The 19,781-nt window shown below is 44.8% G+C and overlaps 1 protein-coding gene across 1 annotated transcript; it reads right to left on the bottom strand.

The window, feature by feature from the left end:
- Window positions 1-1,794: 1,794 nt before the first annotated feature.
- Window positions 1,795-11,039, bottom strand: LOC144106165 (putative serine carboxypeptidase CPVL). The gene is made up of 4 exons (XM_077638903.1): window positions 10,067-11,039; window positions 9,302-9,488; window positions 7,992-8,322; window positions 1,795-3,483 (listed from the first exon to the last, which is right to left on the bottom strand). Exons 1-4 carry the CDS (start codon window positions 10,126-10,128, stop codon window positions 2,669-2,671), a joined length of 1,395 nt encoding a protein of 464 aa, XP_077495029.1. The 5' UTR covers window positions 10,129-11,039; the 3' UTR covers window positions 1,795-2,668.
- Between the last annotated feature and the right edge of the window lie 8,742 nt (window positions 11,040-19,781).

Genomic DNA, 19,781 nt, shown 5'->3' with positions numbered 1-19,781 from the left:
GGTGACGTCACATAAGCTATTCCCCGAGTTTTGCGTGCGTGACTTTTGCGTGCTCTAAAATGTCGTTTTCAAATTGGCGGCGCCCTTCGAAGCAGGACCTCTCGCCTCGGACTGAAGTCGTCGTTGTTGCTGCTGTTTTCAGTGCGTTCACTGGCCACAAATTGGACACCGGGCTTTCACTCCATCTAATCTCGCCTATAATAAAGCGTGTGAACACACATATTTGCTTCATTTTTTTATTTAGAGTGACGATTCTGTCGCTTTCAGCCCTGAAGGGAAGCGTCGGTTTGTTGACAAAAATGCTTTCCGTTCTAACCGCCAGATTACGCCACCAGGCTGGCCTTATCGTTTTGTATGCGCTGAACTAAAAGTATGAGTGTGACAAATGGTGTAACGTCATGCAAAATGCTTGCGTTTAGCGTACGTAAGCGTGCCTAGGGAGATGGTGCGTAGACGGCGATGATTTATACTTTTTTTCTAACCATATATGTGTATTAAAAGAATGTCCTGCTGGGCAAGTTGGTAACTACATATTTTTGGTTACAGGCGCGAAAACAGACACAACACAAGGTACAAAGACAAGACGGAGCGCCACTCACAGCTGCTTTATTTGAAGGCAACACGGACAAATATTTACCATCGTACATGCCAGGAATGCTATCATCTTCAAGGTTGATAATATTGCGAACGAGGGAAAAAATTGTTCTCTGCCTTATACAAAGATATGGACGTGTCGCTGATGCACATGCTTCGTTTCTTTGCAATAAAAAAAGCTTCGATTAATTCTCTGGCTTTTGTGTCCTTGCTTTTTGAAAGAATTCGCACCCAAGAAAAAAATGGCTCACAAGAGGGTGACTGGCAAGATAAAAAAAGGCCAAATATGCCTAAGCATATAAGGTCCTGCCAGTCACGATCTTGTGAGCCATGTTTTTCTGGTGTGGGAATTCTTTCAAAAAGCAGACACAAAAGCCAGTGAATTAGTTCAAGCTTTTTTATTGCAAAGAAAGGAAGTATGTACGTTAAAATAAAAATAAACTTGCTTTTCGCTTTTTACTAGTCTGAAATAACGAGCAGTTCAACATTATGCAGTTGCTCATATGTTTTTTTCCTTGTTTTGTCGAAAGAGATCAAAGCTTCGATTTCGAAATCAAGCGGCAAATGGTCACGCCCATTTTCTCTGAACCTCGCACTATCCCGCAGTATAGATTTAACACAGAATGTTGGAAGTAACATTGGGAATTTTCCTAAGACCACCTCATTCATAAACATCAATGATACAGGTGCACAGCTTGTCTTATTTAACACTGACATTTTTTACCGTGTGCTCTTCTTGCCGCTTCGCAGCCACGATATTTCGTAACCCGTCGTTGCTTATGGGAGTTTCATCCACTTTTCAGCCGGCGATTAGCAAAGCGTGCTTAAGGCTTTAAAAGTATTTCCACATATTTGCTGCCGCCAACGGCGCCTTGTGCCTGCTGTGCTCTCTTGAAGTATCGCGGCACACGGTGTTCACACAAGATTTAAATGATGCATGAGTCTTAAGTGCGCAAATACCGCCTGGATTAGTCCTTATTGCCATATGGCATGCTTTGCAGCAATAGCTTTGCTGGGGATTATAAGGAAGTGTCAAAACAGGTGAACTCAAAATGTGAAAGACTCATTTTGTTTTACGTCGTCACGGAGTGCGTATCATTTCATAACTTAGGAGGGTAGATGTGTAGGCCAGTTGGTGAGACATGAAGGAGCTAGACACCGCAGCGAACACGGGACAGAGAAAGAAGACGACACAGGGCGGTACTTGCAACTAAAATTTTATTTGAAACTTCATGGCTTTATAAGTATAGAGGCACGTGTGATCCTACAATCCGTAGAGAACCAATGGGGAACTCTTTTGACGATAACAAAAACGCCAAGAGCAAACAAAATTGAAGACTGCCCTCGGGTGGTTGGCGAATTTGTCGATTATTATATAATTGTATGAAGAATCCCGTTCATAAACATTTCCCCGCTCAGAAATGCTTTTGTCCAGAATTGTTGGGTATGAACGCCGAAAGCTGAAGCTCTCATTCTCTTATTCGTTTATTGTCCGAGAACATGACGCTCCCATATTTGTAAAATCAGGTTTCCAGTAATGACATAATCTGGCACCTTTAGAGCTTGAAATACAGCAGTTGATGGAGCACCCAAAGAATAAATAAATGAAGAAATAGAAACTTTGGGTGGCACTCTGAGGCACGCATTGGCCCCCAAATCTATAGCTATCTAGCGTAATCTCAGATAGTTCTGTGCTGCGGCTACTTATGACGGAGCGAACTTGCTAAATGTTCAAGGGTGAGCGCAGGCTCCCTGAACCCGTGCTAAATTGTGGTCTTTAAAATGAGACAGTTAAATTTGTCCTACTAAGGATGCACCTCCTGATATATCCTCCGTATACCCTTATATTTAGATGTGCATTATGACGGCTGTTTCTAATTCTCTGTCAGCATTAGTCACGGCAAAATTGTGATTAAAGATTAAGTACAATAAAGAAATTGTTATTTAAGCGCGAACCACATTGAAGCAATAACACTAAGAGGGAAAGGATGCACATAAAAATAAATTCAGTCTCATATCATTTTAGATGTCCTTTATTCTCTGCTTGTGTAATTGTGATGATAATTCGCACTTTTCATATAGGAGCAAATGATAAGTTTCGGTTTATAAACTCCATCATGAGGTGGTGCACTTCAAGTGGCTTGTCAAAAGCGCCATAGTGACCCATGCCGAGTACCACTGCTGAAGTAAAGTTCTCCGCTGATTTCAAGTAAGCGGCCGCTCCGTAGTAATCATGGTACGGCTTCCAAATACGGCGGCCGGCAGCGCGATATTTGTCTGCATGCGTCCAATTCAGCGTTTCAAAATAGTTCTGCAAGTTGGGCGACGGGAATAGTGTATCGAGTTGGCCAGTGTACAAAAGCACCCTTGTCCCGTTTAGCACGTACTCTAAAGTTTCACGTATATCTACCAAGAAATCTGCAGCAAGGCTGACCAGCAGGATAGGGTTGGCGAATTCAAAGTTGGTGTTCTCCCCTACATGAAGGGCTTTTTTGAAATCACTCGTGTTTGCGAATGCAAAGAAGGCAAGCATAGACAACGGCATCTCGGTGTAAAGAGGACTTGCCTGACTATTATATAAAGTTAGGTTTTGAAAAAGGGTTTTAGGTTCAGAAGCGAATAAAGTGGTCGCTAACATGTGTATCACCAAGGGAGAGTAAGAAATGTTGCCCGTTGCGGTGAGGTTTCTCATTGTCTCGAACTGGCGCCTAAAGGCAGTGTATCCATTCGTATCGAGCATCGATGCTTGATAGAGGAAGTCACTGGAGTCCGCTAAGTATAAGATTGGTGCAAGAAAACCAACTCCTCCAATGGTTCCTTCGAACGTCAAGTTTACGTCGTCCCTTGGGCACATTAACATCTCCTGGGCGAGAGCAACAGAGTAGCGAGCTGCAAAAACCACAACAAAAACACAGCATAGCTTAAGTTCCGCATTCTCTTAGGTTTTTAAAGGTCCTCTATTATTACGTTTTAAGCTATAGCATAAAACACATAGACACCAGAATAAGCGGTTAAAACTTGGCTCTCTTTAAGCTTATTTAAAAGCTGTAATGTTCCCAATGCAGTATTAATGTACAGTTACGTTCATACATTACATTACATTACATTACTTATCACATGAATGTACATGAATGTACAAACAGGATCCTTTTTCTATCTGTCTGCGCGTCTTAGACACTACACTTAAGCATATGGTATGGTACGTGCAGCTTAAGGACGCAAGACTGCACACGAGGGATAGGAGATGCCCCATTTGAGGGCTCCGGACATAATTTTGACCTCTTGCGGTTCCGGATGGAACTGGGCAGGGCTCAAATAAACTCGGCCGCTGCAGCTCGGGGCCCTTGTTTTTAGCTTTGGCAGCCGAATGTCATAGGCACTAAGTCGCCGCTACAAGTACTGTGCAACCTCCCTAATTCGGACTTCAAGCCCTATTGAAAAACACCAACAGAAAATTTTCTGTTGTCACAACAGATTTTCCTATTGTTCTTTGGGACTTCACAACAAAAATTCTTGTAGCAACAACAAGGTTTTCTGTAGTAGTGAGCAGTGCCCTATCGTAACGACAGACGCAAGCTCATAAATGCCTAACTGAAACCATGCAGCAGCTCTAACTTCGGCCACCATAACCAGGAATTCAGGGCAAGTGCGTTCCTTTGGCTGCCTCCACTTGGCGCATGGCCTCGAATATTTAAAAGTAGCACGTTGGCATCATTCCTGTCGTAAGAAGGAAGGAGTATGACCACGGCCGGTCTCGAGGGGAGCGCGCGCTTTTCTTCTTACGGCCTTCGCAATGCGGTCTGTTCCCGCCTCCCGCCGCACCTCGGTGGTGTCGCCACTGCCCCACCGCTCCGCCGCCGTTCACGCGGGAGGGGAACGCGCGCTCGCTTCCAGTTAAAGGTGACATTTAAATGTGACAAGGAACTTGAAAATTTAGACGCCTAATGCGCTTGCGACAATTTTGAAGATGAAGAGACTTGCACGCGGCTACAGACATTCCAGAGAAATCTGATGACCTCTCGTTTGACAAACAAAAGCAGAGAGGCCGCGTTCCATTGGCTTCGAGCTGAGAACAATGCATTACAATGCTTCTTGACACTTTCTCGCACAATAGTAATTAGCATCGTTATGTGGTATCGATAATGGCCTCTCGTTTAAGAAGTTGTGACGTTTATGACGGTGAAAATAAGTACATTCAAGACGTGCGAAAAGCGGTATCGGCGTAATTAGGCACTATATATGCATCTCCCAGCAATCAATTTATTTGACAGCTCAACGTTAGTGTACATGAGTCTTACTTTCAAGTCCACAAGTATCATCTCAAGCTGCCAGCTACGGCGCTATCGGATTGACTGCTCACGCGTCGTAGAGAATTTTCTCCGCGATATAGTGCATTTTTATAGGATGAGCGAGAAACTTTCGCCTCTCTGAGTTTTCATTCCATTCCCCTTAGCATGAACGTTTTATTTATTCACTGACCATGGGACATACGAAAGAAACTGATCAGAGTATTTCCTTCTGGATTTAAAACCCCAATTGCTAGACTTACTTGTGAGGAATGGGAGAGTGATGCCCCATTTTAAATGTTTTCATCGAGGAAAGTTTTGTGATGAAAAATCTGTGCACACGTGGACTGTGTTGTAGATACGCAGCTTAAGCATCTGCATTTTGTTTTCTTTGATTTCGGTGCTGCGCTCACCATAACCCAGGGGGTACAGCGTGAAACCAGGCAAAAGCCACCCGCCGCCGCAGATGCAGGCGTGGGGCCAGCATGTAGGGTCGTCGCGCCTCTAGCGGCGGCAGGCGGCGTAGCTCCCGGAGAATAACTCGCACTGCTTCCGCGGCGAATGCGGAGGCCGTACGAAAGAGCGCGCGCGCCCCCCTCGAGACAGGCCGGGGTATGAACAAGCGGACGCAGAACTGAACATGGTGAAGGCGCTGCCTTTGCGCTGTACCGAATTCCAAGTTCACGCCTGGTGTTGGGTGCGCCTCAGAGATCCATGAAGAATTAACCTCACATCATGAAATTACAATTTGAAGGGGAACATCTGGACGAATGTATGCCGTGCCTGTATACATCACCATGGTACCCCACTATGGCACCCACACCATCTCGAATTAACTTGCATAAGCTCAGCTGCGTCCGATTTAACGAGTGTCCGATGCAGTATAGTAACAAAGTCGTTGGCTGGTACTAGGCCAGCAGTCTGAATTATCTGGACTTCTGAATCAGGTGGGTCGAATTAACGAGGTTTTACACTGCCGTTTGATTTATTGACACCTGTCATCGACCATAGCACTTGTCGCCGCGCAATAATGCAGGTACTTGACGGAAAGGAACAGAGCGGATACAGTTCCATGAAGATAAACGACACAGACACTGACTAGCAACTCTGGTTTATTTGAAGGTGCACGTACAGTAGATAGTCTACAGGGAGCTTATCAGCTGAATCAACGTTACTCACAGTTTAAAGTCTGACAAAAGCGATCACATTTAAAAAACGATAAAATTTAACAATATCTGAGTGGTGTAAAGAACTGCAAAACTGAAAGCGAAGTATGAGCGGTGATATCCTAGGTTTTTAAAATGCGGTACAAATTGTACAAGAAGGAGTATGGTCGCTAACAACGCGGTGAATATAGTGAAAAGTTGTTCCATAGACGGCGCGCAGTTACCTCTTTTTCATGTAGATGATCTTTTTTTTGTAAGTTAATGAACGGGCTGCTGACGCGTGTGCCGCCATGGTTTCGAATGACGAAGGCTTTGTGCATCTTTCATGGGCGCTTGTCTCGGCACCTTCTAATAAATTTTGGGGGACACTTAAGGTCCGCCTTTAAGGGCGTGACGTGATAGCGTTAAACGTTCCTGGTAACGGCGCCTCTTACCCTCGCCGACACAGACACTGTTTCCACACTATACGAAAGAACACTCGACATGCGTATAAAGCCTCGCTTTAACCAAGATGTGCAGAAATGCCTGTGTGACGCTTTTTTTTTCTTTATTGCCTCTTTCTACATTTTACAATGGGTCACAGACAGATTATGTTCTGCACTCCACCCTCAAATATCAGGAGCGGACATGCGTTTCGCTCACTTGAGAAACTCAGAACCGTTGCATGGAACACATCCGCCCCATCATATAGATAACTTCTTCTAAAAAAAAGAAAACAAAATGCCTCCGTGGCGTATAGGTAGCGTGCGTAATTAGTCGGGTTTGATACCCGACTCATTACACCTTTTTCTTTTCAGTGTGGCTCTCTTCCTGTCCCCTCACCTATTTCATTTCATTTCTCCAGTCTGCCTGCTATCCTTTATTTCCGCTTCCTCAGCTCAGGTGCTTCAGTATTGATGGCAGATGCGGGGGCGAGCAAGAATCTTACCCTTCTTTTTTATTATTATTTTTAAAAAACCACTGCACACTTTTCAGTGAAATTAATTTACTTTATGTACTTTCATGTCCTAATGACGTTTGAGTCATGTGGCGACCTTCTAATCATAATAATAATAATAATTGGTTTTGGGGGAAAGGAAATGGCGCAGTATCTGTCTCATATATCATTGGACACCTGAACCGCGCCATAAGGAAGGGATAAAGGAGTGAGTGAAAGAAGAAAGGAAGAAATACGTGCCGTAGTGGAGGGCTCCGGAATAATTTCGACCACCTGGGGTTCTTTAACGTGCACTGACATCGCACAGCACACGGGCGCCTTAGCGTTTTGCCTCCATAAAAACGCAGCCGCCGCGGTCGGGTACGAACCCGAGAACTCCGGATCAGTAGTCGAGCGCCCTAACCACTCAGCCACCGCGGCGGGTCCCTTCTAATCTCCAGTTTTCGAATAATTTATTCACTTTTCAAATTCGCCACTTCACGTGTGACGTAGCCACCTTTTCGACCAATCCGGATTTTTCGCTCACAACAACTGCGACGGACGCCGCCGGATTTTCTGCAGACCGGGAGACTTAAAGCCGTCGAGTTAATGCTATTTTCCGTCGAGAGCGAGAAGGGAAGGACACTTCTTAAAATGAATAGACAAATTACTGCCTGTACGCGCCTCTGGTGATATGGAGTATTCCCGCACATGCTCTAATGCATCTTCCTGTTTGCCAAGACGCTCCACATAACAGTGGTACCTCGTACACTACAGAAGACGCACATAGGTTTATCGGCCATTGTTTGCGTTTGAGGGCGCACAGCAAAAAAAAAAAAAAGAAGAAACTACCATTGAACGGACAGCAGCTCTCGTCCTAGAGACCTTGCCTTGATTTATGAAGGTAGCACTGTATGATATGTCGCATTATCTTAGTTATACATGAACACATCAATAGCGTTACCGAGATCAGCCTAACACTTACAGTTCCTACGGTTTTCAGAATTTGAACAAGTAATGTGTACGCACCTGAGTAGGAGTCTCCGGCGGCGTAGAACTCTCGCCCCTGATAATCAGGAAATAGCTTCAGAAATTGTTTCAGGAATTCTACGATATCTTTTGTGATGTCTGCAAGCGTTTTCGAGTACGCCGAGGTGTCGTTGGTGAAGCTGAATCCAGCCCCTACCGGCACATCAAGGTAGATTACGCTCACGTTCTTCTGAATCGAGTGCTCCCTTTTTGACAAATTCGCTGGCAGCTGGAACGCCAAAGGGCCATTTTGGAGGAGCATACCAAACAGGGCTGAAAAACCCGGACCACCCTGCGTCCAAAGCATCAGGGGTGCTGTAGAAGGTTGGTCCTGAAAAATGTTTTTCAGGCGTTAGAGTTACTTGCGTTATTTTCTTACGTCAACTGATGCTATAATTTGCATACAATTTTACAAAAAAAAAAAGCGAGCCGCACTTGACCTGTACTGTTGATGGCACTGCATACTAGATATCATCTTCATTGTAATCAGATGCGATACAGTCAAAAATTAGCAGTGAATGAACAGAAGAAAACCTTCCAAAGGTCGATACAACATCTACTTGGTTTACTTCCTCCTTTAGCCCTTCCCTTACGGCGCGGTTCAAGTGTCCAACTATATATGAGACAGATACTGCGCCATTTCCGTTCCCCAAAATCCAATTATTATTATTAATAATATTAGTATTACTTGGTTATTAAAACATCAAATTTGAATTTGCAACATTCCTCTACATGAGGCACTGCCACGGCATGAAAAATGTTGCGAATACTATTGAGCGAGACAGGCTCGCAGCCATACTCGTAAGCTATCTCTTCTAGCGATCAAAGACTACAACTAAAAAGCTTAACTCAGATAAGCATACCTCGAGTAGTATTGTACTAACATTTGCAGGCATTGAACATTGCCATGATAAAATCAGCAGCTGCCGAAAACCCATGCTGGTTCTCATACCACAGCCATGTAGTCGTGAATCTATTGAGTTAGAAGATAGACTACGTACGAGTAGCACTTCGTAGAAGTACCATAAATACGAAAATTCATGTACTCTTCTTTATGAAGACCAGAATAGAGTTCAAGTTATCAATCCTCACTACACAAAGAGATGCAAAAGTTATAAATTGTGCTCACTCATATTGCATAGAAATATTTTCGTTGATGCATGCTAAAGAAATTTTCTCTTTTGTCCTACGATATTACGCTTACTTTGTCATAGAAGAACGTGATCTTTATTAATCACAAAAAAATTAACATTTCTGTCGGCAGTGTGCCGTTACTGAGTGCCGCTGATTGAATATGCAAGAATACTTACTTCTGCCTCTATGAAGAGGAAGAATAGGTTGCTGTTTGCTGTCTTGTTCACAGTTATGTAGCCAGAGTGAGCATTGGCGTTAATTCCTGCTTCCTTGAAGAGTGTCACATTGCTTCTATTTTTTGCTTCTGTGAAGTTGCATGCTTCAATCAAGGGCGTTAGAAATAGAGGTCCCGGATCTGTGGAACTGAACAAGAAAACTACATTCAGTGAGCAAGCATTGTAGGAATGGTGTCGGTGTGGGTTCTAGATTACGTACGATATACGATCGCATTACTCATCAAAAAATCTCAGTTATTTTTATTTCACTCAGTTAAAACAGCGTAGTTGTCGTGTTGCTTCCCCGGGTGACTGATACATTAAAACACGCCTTTCCTGCAGGCATATTAAGAACAAATTGAAGTTGCATTGCCCTAGCTGTATTTTTAATCCTGATAAAACGAACTTTGAAAGGGTTATGATTCATGAGTTATATGACATTTGGTAATGTGTGATACAATGAACTTTCAGTTCACTATGTTGAAGATAGCACATGGCTCAGCTGGTACAACCACAAAATGCAAAATTCAGAATCGGATTCCTCGAGTAGCATGTCGTTGCTTTTCTTCAATTCTCTGTTAAATCATTAACTATGAAAAATTTAGACACCTAGTTTTCCTCAACACTCCTAATCAACACTCCTAACTAACATTCCCGTAGTAAGCTTTCCTTAGTTACTGGCTCCGTTCAACTAAACATGCTCTAATAAGTAAACTACGGGCTTACCCTGAAGATAGCTGCAGGCTACCCGCGAGAACAATGCCCACCCAGAGGCTCGATGCCTTCATAGCCACTGAGACCTGTCGAGCTTCTGTGACTTCCAGCTTTCAGGGGTACTTTATTAATACGATTTTTGTTATATTCATATTTATGTTTGCTTCCATGAACCAATAAAGAGTTGGGAGCAACTGTTTCGGTAAATCAATATTTATGCAAAAATGGTTAGTTGAAGGCTTGGCCTTTCATGTGGAGTCTTTTGAGATAGCTATTTGGCATTTCTCTAAGTACATTTCTCAGCACTGACGTCTTTTCGGGCGCTGACGCATTCCCTGACCCCCAGCTAAAGCGCACACCGCAGCTGTTTGAGCGCTCTTGTATTCGACAGCTTTATCGCTGGCTGCTCAAGGCTACTCATCCACACACCCAACAGTGCTTTTCGGTCACGTGACGCCAACGTTATAAAAGTCTATGGCTTCAGCATGAAGCTACCTGGCCGAGAGCGCGACTAACGGCTAACACTGCAAAAACAAAAAACACTGCAACCACATAGCGTCATGGCGTGAATCGTTCTTCCTTTGGCTTCGTATCTTCAGTGTTAGCTTACCTGAGGGAGTTTTGGCGCTTGTTCGGTCCTATCACACGCGTAATTATGTTAACGCGTGTCGGTTTGCTTCTGCTAGTGACATTTTTATATTTGTTTTTTGTTTTTATTTTGGTTTGTTGGTTTGTTTGTGCCTGCATACTGCAGGTCCGCCTAAAGCTATACCAATAGTGTAAGGTGCGAAATAGGAATATTATAAACACACAATAAGGTGCAAGGAATAAAAGAAACAAACAAAGCTTCCGTGTTCGATGCTAAACAGAAATTCCATTATTACCTATTTTCTAGGTGAAGTCATATCTTCAGTGATTACCTCTGGGTAACTGCATCATCTAATTCACCTTATGGACTTGAACGCAAGCACATAGAGATTCTGTACGGTACAGGGTAAAAAGTTCCTGGGCGCTTACCGTTGTGACAGTGCAAATTTCAGCGACAGGAAGGGTGATGGAAAATGTTAAGTCCTAGTGTATAGTTACTCTAGGTAAGAGACGTCTGTAGCGGTCATGCCACTATAATCGATTTAGCACTATGGGTAAGTTCCAGTGGTTTCCTTTTGCGGAAGAAGTATGACAATGTATGACAACTTGGAAAGTTTGGTACATGGTTTCACGAAAAAGAAGCTGGGCGGAAAAAAAAGTCATGGTGAAAGGCAGACGCTCACGTGTTCTCTCCTCTCTTCTCTGTCCAGTTTATTGTGCCATCGCTTTTACGCAATTGCACTAGGAGCGTTATTGGGGAATGAAGGCGCCGTCGGTCCCATAATTCCCAGCACCGGAAGTTACGTCACTAGGCTACAAGTGACAACTACAGGTTTCGATGTATCTTCATTGCGTCCGTGTCGCCAACTCTCGACACTTTCGGGGAAACATCTAATCATCAGCTGGAAGAACTAGAAGATCACTTTAGAACGTCACTGTGGAAGTTCACTCTAAAAAATTTGATCACTCTAGAAAGTCACTCTAGACGATAAATTTACAAGATCACTCTAGCCGCGACTTGCGGTTGGCATCACGCCAGGTTCTGCTTTCCTGGAAATACAGGTTTCGACCCATTTTGCCAATAACTCGCGAAAACAACACACTTCTTAAATTGGCACTCGTCCCTGTCTCGCGTCTGGAATTGTAGCCAGAACAACAGACGCTGGGACATAATGCTGACGGCAAACCGGTCTGTGCCTTCGGTAAACGCGGGGCGGGGAGGGGGGGGGGGGGGGCTACTGCGAAAAGCTTTACTTTTGCTTCTGTAAGACCTGCCAATAAACGATAATAAAGTTTTCACCGCGACCCGCTTGGAAATCTATCCTCGTGCCGATTCGTGGATGCGCATTCAGAGCACGAAGATAGCGAGCTTGGCGAGTGCTTCTAAATGTTAACAAGTATGCTTGGCCTCATGGAGTTTATTATCATAATGTCAAAGGGGAATCTATCATTATAATGTCAGAAGCGGCTCTACATGGTTTATTCTTCACAGATATGCAAGTAAATTTTAGAGAATGCGCTAAATGCCAGAGACAACGCAGGCAACTGTCAATCAACCAGTGCTGCTAATATAAACATGCATGTGTTCAGAATATGAAGCAGCCGTATAATAACTTCCTATAGAGAGCCTTTTTCTTGTTCTAAGGAGCAAACACACGCTTTGAACATGTATGTTCTTTGTAGTAAAGAAGTAAATGAACGTGCATAAAAAAAAAGGCTGCCACCGTCTGGAAGACGTTGAAGTAACCAGCTTTAGCTTTATTGGCCATGCGTAAAACGAAAGTATTTCCGCATCCAGCGGGGCCAGTGCAGAAAACCTTGAGCGGTTAGGAAAAGTAACAACTTTTCCACCCAGCGGAGCAATGCACGCCTAGCGCCATCTATCAGAGAAATTACGATGCACGTCTACCCGTTGTCTAGTTAAACGGACACTGAGGAGAAATTGAAGTAGGCTTGTATCGATGCAATACCAGCTCCTGATCACAAAAACGCCACTCTTACTGGAAACAAAGCTCTTGTAAGGTAGAAAATAGCAAGAACCAAAATACAGGTATCGCCGCCACACGCCAATCTCGCAAGTCGCAAGTACAAGCGTGTTGACGTCATAGGACAAGAGACGCCACCTTGTAGGAATTTTCCTTCCTACATGTAGCCGCGAATCTTTGAGGCTGAGAAAGGAAGGTTGCGTGTTAAAATATTGAAGTAAGTTTCGTTTTGAAACCGATAGTGCACTTTTATCGCACAAGGAAGACAGACAAAAGATAACGTGAATGTTGGAAGCAAAGAAAACCGATGCTTGGCGGGGCCACAGGCGGCCAGGAGAGTTTCGACTTTTTATGGCCCTTCGCGTCTATGAGCTTTGCGTGCAGCGTGGTTTTGTTTTTGACGCGCCTCGATTTACAAGCGTCGAACAGCAGAGGGACTCCAAGTGACGCTTCAAGGGCTAGTTAACTTTTGAAGGAGCCTGTCAAGGCTGGTCAGATGACCGCCACGGTCGATGAAAAACTATGATGGCACAATGGTCGGTGATCGTACAAGGCAGTTCGCAGTATAAAGAGCACTTGTGTCTTCGTACGCTCGCCCGGCGAAACGTGCCAGCTGTGCCAGTCCACTTCGAACTACTTAACGGAAATCGTTTATTAGGGACGGGAGACAAGATACAAGGCAGTTAAGAAAAAGAGATTTGGAACCTGCAGAGACCGTGACTCCGCTCTCCTCCAACTCGTTTGTTTGTGGCTCCATTCAATAGCTTCGGCAGTTGGGCGGATCTCGAGTTGTTCTATTTTAGCTCTCGGCTAATTTAATCCATTCACAGTAGACATCTGAAGGTACATGAAAGTGGGCGAGAGAGCCTCACCCAGTGGACCCGTACCTCCGGAAATGCACGAAACCTGTTGATGCGTCGTGCGCCGGCTTTACTTTCAAGCCGCCAACTTTAAACGCGAGCGCCCTTGAGCACCCATCCGTTTTTTGTGGAAAAATAAATAAATAAATAACCTGGCCCTTGCAACTTTGGGAAACCTCCTCGACGCCGCCTGCTGCACCGTGCAACCGCGCCGTTCAAGGAATCACAATCCATAGGCCCCAAAGCCCCGGCCACCCTCCGATGGGCGCAACGCGCCGACCTTGTCCTGGCCCCTCGCAACTCCCCGCACTGGGGTTATGATATCTGATTAGCAACGGCTGCTCACGGCGGAAGAGAGAAACGACCCGCCAGCGGCTAACCTAACCGCGCTCCTTCAAAAGCATCGCACGGTTTGTAGGGCTGAGGTCGCTGAAATGCAGGCCGGAGTTTTTGCGAGAACTTCGTCGTAGGGTTCGGAAACGGGATCCATCGTAACGCTGGCAAGACGCCGGCGCAAACGTAAACAAAGTGACGGTAGCGACCCCCGATAGATGCCTTCAACGTGCTGCGGCGGTAGCTTTCATTTAGGCTGCTGCTAGACGCACCGCTAGCCGCCAGAAATTACGGAGTCTGCGTTTACGTCAGGTTTCACGTTACTCCGTACTATGACCTCATAAGAGTTCCTCGAGTTTGAATCGGAGCGGTGGGAAAAACTTTTTCAACTTCGAATCCAAATTTCTTTGAAATAAACGCATCTTTTGCTCCCGGACAAGCGGCAACAAACCCATGAAATGCCGAAATATTAGATTTTGCTAACAAAAAAAATATTGATAGAGTTCTCGTCACTGTCCTTTAAAACGTCTTCTTCGTTTTGGGGGGCCAAGGTGGGCCTAGAATTCGGCTTGCGCTGCAATATAGTAAAGCTTCAATTAGTAATTGCATTTATGCAATGTTTATTTATTATTTAAGTGTGGTTTTGTTTCCATACCACAACCCATAGGGTTTTATTTGCATACCAAATTCCGTACACAACTTTCTTTCCCCGGATGGCTGTCCCTTGTTCTCGGAGTATATATAGCGGAACGAATGTATACAATGTAGATGGCGCTACAAGTCTCAGTGCGAGATGTACTGTAGTTGCGGCCACAGATGGCGCCGTGATCTCAGGGTAGTACCAGACCCCACGAAGTCTCGAAACGTGATGAGTAGTTGCTGCCAAAGATGGCGCTGTGATCTCAGGGTGATAGCAGACCCCACAAAATCTCGAAACATGATGAGAAAGAGCTAACGCTCTTAAAAAGGCAGAAAGCTGTAAAGGAGCACGTTATTTTTTTACTGTACTTCAGCAAAGGAACGAAGCTCCGACGTGCGGCGCTGTAGGGATTTCTTGTCCCGTTCTTCCCAACAGTGCTGGCGCTTCTGGCCACCTTTCTACTTCCGAACTCCTGCGCCTGTGCTTCATTGTGAAGAACAGTGCAATCTACGCCCTATGTAAGGCGATGTTTATGGCCGCTCGTGGTTGATCGGAAATAAAACCGATGGCTGATTTCTTTGACTGAGCCGATATCGCAATCTGCGGTTCGAGCGACCGTCGTATTAGTCTACCTCGGTGACGTTGGCCTGACTTCTCCCATGCCCTTAAAATGACTGAAGCGGAGAATTCAACGCAGGGCACGTGTTTCTGCTTTCTTCGTGTGGTTCTGTAGCAATTTCAGCATGCATAGGTCGACATAAGTGGTCCCGCGTTGGCCGTGTTAGTAAACAGTGAGCACCAAACGTTGTTTGCCTTCACCTCTAATCTTCTCACTTATTTCTAGGCACTAAAAAGAACGCTGGCAGATTTTTTCCAGGCACAACTTCTCAATGGGGTTCAGCCTGCCGCTTTTTTGTGCGTGGGTGTGTGTCTATCTGAAGTACAAAATAAAGGTCGTTTTAAAGCGTGCCAATATATGCAGTTACCTGCCATTTTTTTTAAGCAGTGGAAACAGGAAATCATAACTTAAATCAAGTTGCATAGATGCTACAACCTGCTTAAAAATATCCCTTTTAAGTGCTGGATGCCTACTGGTACCAGGTCGGAAGCGAGAGGCAGCCAGCATGGACAGTCATATCTACATGCCTGTGCAGGGCATTTGGCCATGTACGCCCTTGTTCAGAAGTTTTCAGACCACAGGGCTCACGTTTCAGCTGTACAGGGTATTTCAGTTAAGATTTTACTCAATTTTTTTAAAAATAAGCTTCTTGAGTTAGAAGAGCCCTTTTTCGTCATAGCATTATCAGCGGTGTACTAAACCGAATATAGCTAAGACATGCTGATTAGCAAGCTGGTTAACTAATATTGAACACTTGAATGTTTAACTATTGCAGTTATGCTCTGTAATTATTGAGAAGCGTATAGGATTGGGCAAGTAGGTTGATGGGCGTGTAGTGCACCGTAAGTAATATCTATATCAGTTCTTAGAATTTCGAAAACACGGTTGCCCTCGGCACTGTGTCCCAACAAAGTTTGTCTGCACCGCGACAAAATGCATGCGCTTTCGAGAGGCTCGCGGGCTTCATTCGTTTATACGTAACAGCGGCGCTTCCTACTCACTTTCCGATCACAGACTCTGGGTTCTGACACGAGCATTCCAGTATTCGTGTCAAAATGATGGGACATCGGCTCTTAGTTTATCCATTGTTTTATTAATTCCCTTTATCTGTGCTCTAATCAAAGCACTTGTTCCAGTGCTGGCGTCGGTGTAAAAGAGAAGGAAATTGATCTTTCAGTTGGTCACGGTTATTCTGCGTAATCTTTATGCGATTCAAAAAGGACACTGGTAGATTTTTAAAGAATTAGCCTCAGAGTTCACCTCAACCTGGCGTTTTCCTCTGGTGTCTAGTTCAAGTTTTTAAAATATACAACTACTTGCAGCTTTTTTCTGTGGTTTTGACTCCGCGAAAAGGATATTCACGTTTCGCGACAATTAGCTTCCCAAACAGCTCATTCCCCATCGGGAACTGCTGTCGTTGAATGCTACGTTACGTTAACGTTACGTAGACGATGTTTTAGCAGTCTTCGTAAATGCCTTATTTAAGGAAAATATTAAAACATGCAGAAGCATGAAAGCGAGCATCCAGTCTAAAATACAGAGCCCCTACCTTAGCCTACCTCAGCCCTGTCTATCACGCACAGGTTAACTGGGTGGAGGTGGGAAATGGTAAGAGTTTAACGCAATTAAACACTGTGGACGTGCGAAAGCATGTGTTTAGCCTGATTAGATCGTGGTTTTGATTTTCTGGGCCGTCGGCACGTCTGGCGATGATATTAATCTCAGGCGATCTGCATGGGTGATCTGTTCGGGCCGCCTATGGAAGTGTATGAAGATGACGACGTGCAATTCACAGCGCGAGAGTGTACCGCAAGGAGCTGTTCTTTCTCCTGTGCTTTTTAATATTCTGTTGAGCTCAATTCCTCTCCACTGCCATGTACGCACTTACGTCTGTGCGGAAGACACTGCGTTTTTTGCTGCTGCGCCGGATATACATTCCCTGTATGGTCTGTTGCAGTCATATTTGAATACACTTGAGCACTGGTTGAGCGCATTACACCTGAAGTTAAATGTTGGCAAGTGCGCCACTCTTGTTTTCCCTCTATACACTCCTGTAGTGGTCTCTCTCACTTGCCAGTTGAAAATAACACCGCAGGTTCAATCCCTAAAATACCTAGGGGTCATTTATGACAACAAACTCACCTGGCGACCTCACATTGACCATGTCGCGGCGAAAGGGGCTCGTGCCGTGGGCATGTTACGGAGATTATGTCATCACGGGTACGGCATGCGCAGAGATGCGCTATTAATGATCTACATAATGTATGTCAGGTCAATTTTAGAATTTGGATCAGTGTTGTTTTCAGGCTCGGCTGCATATAAACTTCGTCCTCTCGTCCTTTTAGAGAGGGAAGCACTTCGCATGTGCCTCGGCCTTCCGTAAATTGGGGCTACCAATGTGCTGTACCTTGAAGCCCGCAATCCGCCTCTCTTATCACGACTTCAATTTTTAACTGTGCAAGCTTACCTCAGGATCTATGAATCCCATTTCCACCGTTCCCAAAGCATTTTCTGTTGTCAGCCGACCTCCTTTTTTGGTGTCCCCTGGTCTCGTTTCAATTCCCCTCAGGTAGTGTTTGTGCAAAGATTACTTCAGCCTTTAGATGTAAACATTTATGATATCCTTCCTGCGCTTCGCAATGGGCCCGCTATCTACATTGTTTTCGACGACATATTCCCAAAAAATGCAAAACTTTGGCCACCGAGTATTCTAAATGGTCTTCTAGAAGATCATCTGAGGACCCTACCTACAGATATAGCAATAGCCACTGATGCATCGCAATGCAATGAAAAAGCAGGTGTGGGAATATTTTGCTCGCATTTAGACTGGTCCTTTTCTCTGCGCCTTCAAAATTTCACCTCTATTTTTCAAGCAGAGTTTTTAGCAGTTGTACTTGCTCTACGCAAGCTAGACCCCTCTATTACAGCAGTTGCAGTAATTACTGATTCTTTATCTTTGTGTTCCTCCCTCGCTGCACATGTTGACGGTCCCATTTTAACAACTTTCTTATCCGTACTTCCTCCGCAATTGAGCCTTGTTCATTTAGTATGGGTTCCCGGTCACAGCAGTGTGGCAGTAAATGAGATTGCTGACAATCTCGCAAAGGCTTCCCTCAGCGGCCCCGTGTTGCCAATCATCCCGGCTACAGCCTATATTAGAGCATCTAGATTTCGGCGACGTGCGTTTTTAAGCACGCAAGACACAACACTTTTAACATCGGCGGATTATGAGCACCTTAAATATTATTGGAACAGGAAAATTTGTTGCTCTCGGCAGCTTGAATTATCACTGACGAGGCTGCGCTGCCACATCCCCCCTCTAAATTTCTATTTTTTACAGGTCGGGTTTGGCGCTCTCTCCCCTTTGTGCATTTTGCCGTGAGTCTGAATCTATGAAACATTTTTGGCTGTATTGTCGCCTATTCAACTCTCTGAGAAAAAGGTTGCTGGAGGAGCCCTTGCAGCATCTCGCTCTTGCTATCATTTGGCGCCACCACATTCGGGTTCAGCCACAGATCTGTTTGTACCGCTATTCTAAATTTCCTGATAGAATCTCATCGACTACCTTGCTAAGTGTTCCAAAATTTTCTTTTCTATCAATTATTACATTTTGACTTAATCATTATTATTTCATCCCTCTCTTTATTATTATTCTTACAATTATGAAATCAAAACTCTCATCCCTTTTCTGTTCATGAGGAAGAATTCACCGGTGGTGCGCTCCCACGTGCTTTTCCTTTTTATTAACTGCGTTCAGGTGAACAGCAACCCGATTCTTGGCCGATCCCCCAGTGTGGGTATGTGCCATCTTTTGATAGGCTAACAACAACAACAACAACAACAACAAGCGAGAGTGTGTTGCAGTTTAACGCGAGGCGTGGTCGGCTGCGGCGATAGCATATAGTGCTCTGGTGTAGTGGCCGGCGGTGCTGATCTGTTCGATTCGAATTGGCTCGATTCGAGTCGGTTCGAACCGATTCGGTTCGAATCCCAGTCACGGTAATGTTTATTGATTCAAGGCCAAGGTCAAGGCTACAGCGGTGGCCCGGCTTTTGCAGCTTTTGTCTTGAAGTAGAGCTTTCGCTCTAGAAAGGTATTGGTGAGTTGTACCGTCCAAGCTGTGGAAATGGTTTGTGCGGGAGATGGTGCAACAGAATGTGTGGGCACTGCCATACTGTATGCTTGAGGTTCGCAATATTTCTACAGACGAAAATAGCTGGATGTCTCAGGTCATTGCATAAGATGGCGTGCCTAAAAAGCAGAGATGAGGGGGAGGAGTTGGTCTATAGCGGACGAGCTTGGTATTTTCATTGTTTTCATCCGGTGATCCCGAAAGTTGTTTTATCATCTGTCTGGTCGTGCCGTTACGTGACGGCAAGCCGAAAAACTAGACGTGATCACAGATGGCGCTGATATGTTTTAATGCCTGTGGGCCAAGCACGAACGCTCCTGCACACTCCACTGCCCTCTTCATCGTCTTCAAGTCCGTCACAGTATAATTCTCCAGCCAAGACATGCGCACGTTCATCATCAGAGACGAGCGCGTCACTATAGATTGATCAATGTTCCCAAGGAGGACACGCAGACGCCAGACAGCCTTGGCAGAAAAGACACTCTTTAATACTATGGTTTCCCGACTGAGTGACTTTCGCAAACCTCCTACTATTAAAGAAAGTGTGCCGTACACTCGTCGTATACATGA

This window comes from Amblyomma americanum, chromosome 10 (assembly GCF_052857255.1).
Source record: "Amblyomma americanum isolate KBUSLIRL-KWMA chromosome 10, ASM5285725v1, whole genome shotgun sequence".
Taxonomy (NCBI): domain Eukaryota; kingdom Metazoa; phylum Arthropoda; class Arachnida; order Ixodida; family Ixodidae; genus Amblyomma; species Amblyomma americanum.
This window is presented reverse-complemented; position numbering and strand designations above follow the sequence as displayed.